The sequence below is a fragment of the Danio aesculapii genome, chromosome 5 (genome assembly GCF_903798145.1).
Source record: "Danio aesculapii chromosome 5, fDanAes4.1, whole genome shotgun sequence".
NCBI classification, from domain to species: domain Eukaryota; kingdom Metazoa; phylum Chordata; class Actinopteri; order Cypriniformes; family Danionidae; genus Danio; species Danio aesculapii.
Genome location: NC_079439.1, coordinates 67,290,558 through 67,297,305, shown reverse-complemented (window position 1 = coordinate 67,297,305; position 6,748 = coordinate 67,290,558). Strand labels below are relative to the sequence as shown.

At 32.6% G+C, this 6,748-nt stretch overlaps 1 protein-coding gene across 1 annotated transcript in view; it reads right to left on the bottom strand.

The window, feature by feature from the left end:
- The window catches only part of LOC130228731 (selenocysteine insertion sequence-binding protein 2-like), a 10,995-nt gene extending 5,741 nt beyond the window's left edge, over window positions 1–5,254 (bottom strand). The window contains exons 1-5 of the mRNA XM_056457168.1: window positions 5,139–5,254; window positions 4,454–4,540; window positions 1,321–1,507; window positions 1,174–1,243; window positions 5–16 (exon numbers count right to left, since the gene is read on the bottom strand). Of these exons, the coding sequence (XP_056313143.1) occupies window positions 5–16; window positions 1,174–1,243; window positions 1,321–1,507; window positions 4,454–4,473 (289 nt within the window). The 5' untranslated portion in view covers window positions 4,474–4,540; window positions 5,139–5,254. The remainder of the gene's footprint in view (window positions 1–4; window positions 17–1,173; window positions 1,244–1,320; window positions 1,508–4,453; window positions 4,541–5,138) is intronic.
- Between the last annotated feature and the right edge of the window lie 1,494 nt (window positions 5,255–6,748).

Sequence of the window (6,748 nt, the reverse complement as noted above, 5' to 3'; positions counted from 1 at the left end):
TTGGTCCCTCTGTATCCTGGAAACAGAAAAAAATATATAATAATAATAATAATAATAATAAATAATAATAATACATTTTTAAAGGCTGCGTTAAAGCAAAATTCACAATGTTTATTCTGCCAGCTCATATTGTTATTCTATAACTTTTCAAGGTTAATGTTGGAAGAATAATCAAGGTCCCATAATGCAATTCAAATTAAAGTGGGAAAATTTTAAATAAAAACATGAATCACAAAATACAGAACACTTCAAATTTACTGTTTTTTTTTTTTACAGCATAGGCCCAAATTAAAAATCTTGGAGAGGTTTTTTTTACCCCGCTCCTCCTCCTTCTCCGACCTTATGCAGATGCAGGTTGCCAGATTAAAGACAGACCGACAGCTTGAGAGCATGCCTGAAGATCGAGCCTCACACTGTAAGCCGCTCAGCTAATATTTATGTTTGTAGCATTTGAATTGTTTAAAAATAAAATAAAAATAATCACCTCATGTGGAGTTTTATGAATCTAAATTTGCGTCTCATTTCAGAGGCCACAATTACTTGCATTTTCAGCAGTATTTGCATACATCGAGGCAACCTTCATGACCGAAATACGGTGTTTTCTGCCAAAACAACCTGGGGTGCTGAAATTTAGTTTCACAAAACTGGCATCGGGCTGATTACAGAGACCAAGACAAAGACAGACATTCTGACACAGAACTCACATTTTCAAAGGAGAATAACAAAAATTGTTGATCAAAATTAAAAGAGCAGCCTATATTATCACTCTTTATGACAAACATTCATTGATCGGTCAGTTTCGCTTTAGTTTAATCAAAGTGTTTGAACTTTTTGATATTTTAGGCAAAGTGGTCTGCATAACCAATGATTGAACTTATCCACCTGCGACCCACCCATAATTAAACATCATGTAGGCGAGCTGGCTTTTTGATTACCTGAACCGCGTATTAACGGCTGCACTAGCATAACCGAGATCTGCGTATTAATAGCAGCACCAGCAGATATAAGAGAACTAACTTTATCATAATTTTTTTTTAGATAAAAAAAGTATGTTCTTTGGCATTTTTCTTAAATATCTGCAAGCATATTATGCTATTTTTCTGATTTAGAAGAATCCAAAGCTTTTTTTTTTATTTTGTCCTGGAAACCAAAACAAAAAAGGGCGATAAGCACCTCTGTCTGTCGACCTCCGGCTGATTCTTTTGTCCTGAGAGGAAGGCTCAGCTCTGTTGTCCTTCATTGTCTGAAAGGTTAAAAAAATCTAGGTTTGCAAATGTGCAAAGGAGAAGATGCATCTGAACCGGCACGCTAGAATAATACCTTTCCCGTATGCTTGTTTAATCCTTCCTTCAGAGCCGTGCGGGCCTTGAGATCAGTGCTGGTTTGAGAGCTGCTGCTGTGAATGTGTGTTTTTGGTGGCACTTCATGCTGATTGTCCACTGATCTCTGCCTTCTCTCAAACCAGTCCTCGGGTGATGACTGGCACGTCTTGGTTTTGGATGGAGTTCTGTGGAAACATGAGAAATAATGAACATATTAAATGTATATGAGCAATTCCAGCGTTATGGATGTGACATTTGCAGTAAAAACTTAAAACATAAATGCACAGAAAACCTATATGTTACTATGATACTGACACATCTGTTATTATTTTCCAAAACAACTAACCACAGAGTTATGGGATCAGAAAAACGTCAATCTGTAAACATGTTTTAGATTTTAAATGAGAAAAATAAACATGCGCTATGGATGTGACCAAAAAAAGTGAGCGAATTTACACTATACAACATTGTAGAAATTCTGTAAATAAAACTGCACAACCCAAAAGAAATAATGCTAATCAAATGGATAAGAGTCAGCTCTCTGTAGAACAAACATGTTTGATTTTATATTTTTGTATTTTGAGGAAAAAGCTTCGTTATTGATGTGACTGATGTGAAATTGCCACTTGGTGACTTTGGTAAATGTTACGACCTTTTCAGGTCTAGGGATGTGACCGTAACAGAAAATTGAATGATTGGTGGTGGGTGACGTGCAATGGCTGGAATAAGAGAGATTGATACTCATCTCCTCAAACAGAATTTCTAAAGACTTAAACAAGGTCAAATCAAGAAAAAAAAAAAAAAAAAAAAAGTTTACATATCAAAATATAACAAAGAAAACAGGGTATTAATTCAGAAGGGGGCAAGGCCAAAACAACAAACAAAGACAAGCCAACTCCTAATATGAACTCTTGCTAATCTGAAATAAAAAGAAACAAATACATAAACAAACTAACTCCCTCTACTAACATAAACAGGAGAAAACTGATTCAAAACAAAAATGGCTCCCACCTTCCTACTTAACCCTCAAAACAAACAAACAAACAAATCAACCAGACTCACTTCTCTTTGGGTGAATTATTAGATGTTAACAACAAGATCACTGAAAGTAGAAGTTTGACTTAAATAGCTTCACCACACTGTAAATATTGAAGTCAAATCAAATTTTGAAAGCTCTAACAAACACAAGGTCTGTATGTGGAGAAAAGTTCAGCCACTGCACAATCTAGCCACCACCAACAATGGTTTGAAGTGTAGATCAGGTTAAATAGTCTCTCTCCTCTCCTAACAGCCAATCACTGGAAAGATCCAATGATCACTACCAGGTGGACACAGTTACCTGCAGGGAGAGAGAGAGAGAGAGACACAGAGAGAGAAAACACAAGCACATTGTGCACACAAAAAGATACGTCTCAGGACGTATCATAAATCAAATCTAATTGTTTAAAAACATTGACAGATACATTTTTTAGTATTTTGCAGTACTGTGAAATATAAGGCTATACAAAAAAAAACCTAGAAAGGATTTCTCTATTTTGGTAAAAACTTTATTTTTCCATGGGAAGGTTAACATTTGGATGAAATGGCTCATGTTTGTCATGCGAAAGTTTATGAACCCCATGCAGAATCTGTCTGATCATACAAAACACATGTTTTATTTTATTCATTATTATTTAGTAGTCCTGAGAAATATGTTTTACATTAAAGATGTTTACATATAGAGTCCACAAGACAGGAAGTAGCTGAAATTATTAAAATAACCACCTGCAAATGTTTGGGAACTTTGTTCTTAATGCTTAAAGTCATCTAAAAGTGCTGCTGAGAATTACAAGCATTTTTCCCTTTGAGAAACGATCATCATGTCTTGTGCACACACACTGCAAAACTTAAAACAAAAAAGCTTTTTAAAATGTAATGTCAATGTCTCGTCAAAAAAAGAAGTTTAGTTCAACTTGAAGCAATTATGGTAATAAATAAATTCAATTGTACTGTGCTTCTCAGAGGAAAATATAATAATAATAATATTAATAATAATAGGTGCAGTGGGTAGCACGCTCCCCTCACAGCAAGAAGGTCGCTGGTTCAAGCCTCGGCTGGATCAGTTGGCATTTCTGTGTGGAGTTTGCATATTCTCCACGCGTTCGCGTGGGTTTCCTCCAGGTGCTCCGGTTTCCCCCACAGTCCAAAGACATGTGGTGTAGGTGAATTTGGTTAAATTGTCTGTAGTGTAAGTGTGCGAATAAGTGTGTATGGGTGTTTCCCAGTGATGGGTTGTAGCTGGAAGGGCATCCGCTGCCTAAAACATGTGCTGGATAAGTTAGCAGTTCATTCCGCTGTGGCGACCCCAGATTAATAAAGGGACTAAGCTGAAAAGAAAATGAATGAATAATAATAATAACTTTAAAAGTAACTCTAAACACTGAAGAAGAAGAATACAAGCCAAGTACTTTCCTTGATTTCACTTTTATCAGGAATAAAATTGAATTTAGGAGAACAAAAAAAATCTAATTTCATTGGATTACTAAACATTACAATAATAAATGGTTATTAAGTTTAATAATCTTCATATTTAATTTAAATTTGGCACATTTTATGGGGTCCAGATACATTAAAAACAGCAGGAAAAAATTAATTTGGAGAAGAAATAAAATGCAATGATATTTTTTTTATCAAGTCAAATATGCTTCAAATGATGAACAGATTTTTTTTTAATTTACACAATTATCAATTATGTAAACATAAAAAGAGAATGTCACCCCAATTTCATTAACATTATAAGATTAAGATTAGATAGTTCAGATGAATTTGTTACACAATATCTTTATTAACTTTTTTTTTTTTTAAATCTACCAAGTTTTGCTTACCTGGACATTCAGGACACATTAAAACATTGACATTTATAATTGGAAGACTTACCAAAATCCAATGGGTGAGTAAATGTTGACAGACTTTTTGCAGAAAGCTCTTATTTTGCTAGTTATAATGTAATGAATTTCACACATTTAAGTGCCACAATACTGTTTGGGTGGACTGAATCTGCTTTATTTTACATAAGAATCCCATTATTGAATCGTTTCACAGTGAAGGCTTGCACTGATAGATAAACAAAAGTCAGAAGCCACACAGTTTACCTTTTTGAACGATTCTCCATTTTGTGTGGCTGTTGAAGGCTATGAATCAAACAACTTCAGAGGACCCAAAACTCCAGCCTTCATTATCTGCGAACAGGTTCAAAGAACAGACTGCTGATAAGAAAACATTCACGAGCTGAAATGAAGCTGAATAAATCAAACTGAAAGAAAAAAAAAATCAGTGTGTGATGCTAAATCCAAATGTTAATGACAAATAATGACGCAGCAACTAAAATTAAAGACCAAACACGGCTCTGTAAGAAGTCTTATGTAATAATCCAGTCAAAGTCACTTCCAGGCGGTTACAGTACTTGCTAAAATCTGACATATGTAATAATTATGTAGGTAATGCGAGCGTATTTGAATTATTCTAATAGATATTGGATTGTGTTGGTTAGCAGTCAGCTACAAATCTCAATATGCCGACAGAAACCATCACACAAACTTGCTTGATGTCAACTTGCACAAGTGAGATTCAATATTACATGTCAAATAGCACGACAGGGAGTCTGTGTAACGTTATATAATGTTTAGCTGTAGGAAGCTTTTAGCAGATCTTGTGTTTCGGGTCAAACAACCATATGGGCTTTCTGGATTGATCGTTTAGTCAGACGCGTGAGCTAGTGTAAACACAGTCAGCATTGTAAACTAAACAGAAAATAAACCGATATTGAAACCGACATACCTTTCGGTCGTTAACGAGAGCCATTAAAGTAAAATCGAAGTCCGTTCGGTTCAGATGTAAAAGAGGTAGGCCAAATAATTAAAGATTAAGCTTAAAGTTGACAACAAGCGGAGACAGTGCGGGGACTTTTATTTTGAAAATGTGATCTGACATTACTCAACAGGGGTTTGTGGGTTTGTGTTGTGTGAAAAGTCTGGTGAATTTCACTAACATTTTATTTGAAAACCTGCTTAAATACTCTTACATGTCACAATATATAAATAGAATAATAAAAAATAAACAGGGGGGCTAACAATTCTTCAACTGTGTACATATATATATATATGTACAGTTGAAGAATTATTAGCCCCCCTGTTTATTTTTTCTCCAATTTCTCTTTAACGGAGAGAAGATTTTTTCAACACATTTCTAAACATAATAGTTTTAATAACTAATTTCTAATAACTGATGTATTTTATTTTGTCTTTGCCATGATGTCAGTTAATAATATTTGACTAGATATTTTTCAAGACACTTCTACACAGCTTAAAGTGACATTTAAAGGCTTAACTAGGTTAATTAGGTTAACTAGGGGGGTTAGGGTAATTAGGCAAGTTATTGTATAATGATGGTTTGTTCTGTAGACTATCGAAAAAATATATAGCTTAAAGGTGTTAATCATTTTGACCTTAAAATGATTTTTAAAAAATTAAAAACTGCTTTTATTCTAGCTGAAATAAAAATAAGACTTTCTCCAGAAGAAAAAATATTATCAGACATACTGTGAAAATTTCCTTGCTCTGTTAAACATCATTTGGAAAATATTTAAAAAAGGCAAACAAATTCAAAGGAGGGCTAATAATTCTGACTTCAAATATATATATATATATATATATATATATATATATATATATATATATATATATATATATATATATATACATATATATATATATACATATATATATATATATATATATATATATATATATATATATATATATATATATATATATATATATATATATACACTTTTTTCTTTTCTTTGGCTTAGTCCCTTTATTTATCAGGGGTTTACAAGCCGTGCTACATGGATTTGTTGAAATGTTATATGTTAGATGACCAAAACACATGAAACAACACTTAAAACCTGCTGAGCATTTGTTACAGTGTTTATTATTAATCTTTTTTGTTATCATTAGTTTAAAATGTGCAGGTCTTTATAGTTCATGTTAGCTCAAATCTACTAAAAAACATTAACTTTTGATTTTATTAATGTAATCAATGTTGAAATTAACATTAGATTAATATTAAGAGTTTTTGCACTTGACTAATTTGATCAACTTACACTTTGTTGTAAATACACAAAAGGTAAACTTTATCTTAATGTTTAATAACAAAAAAGATACCAAAACATCTATATTTTCTTTTAGGGTAATTTCTATATTTTATTATATAATAATATACTAACTGATACTAACTAATATAACAGCTTCCCACTGCTTGGCTTGATAATTAAATCTATGAATAATTGTATATTCTAATATCTTTTATTAAAACTGCACATTAAATAGTTTATTAAAATAAAACAGATTAAAATAGAATAAAAATGAAATAAAATCGAAATAATG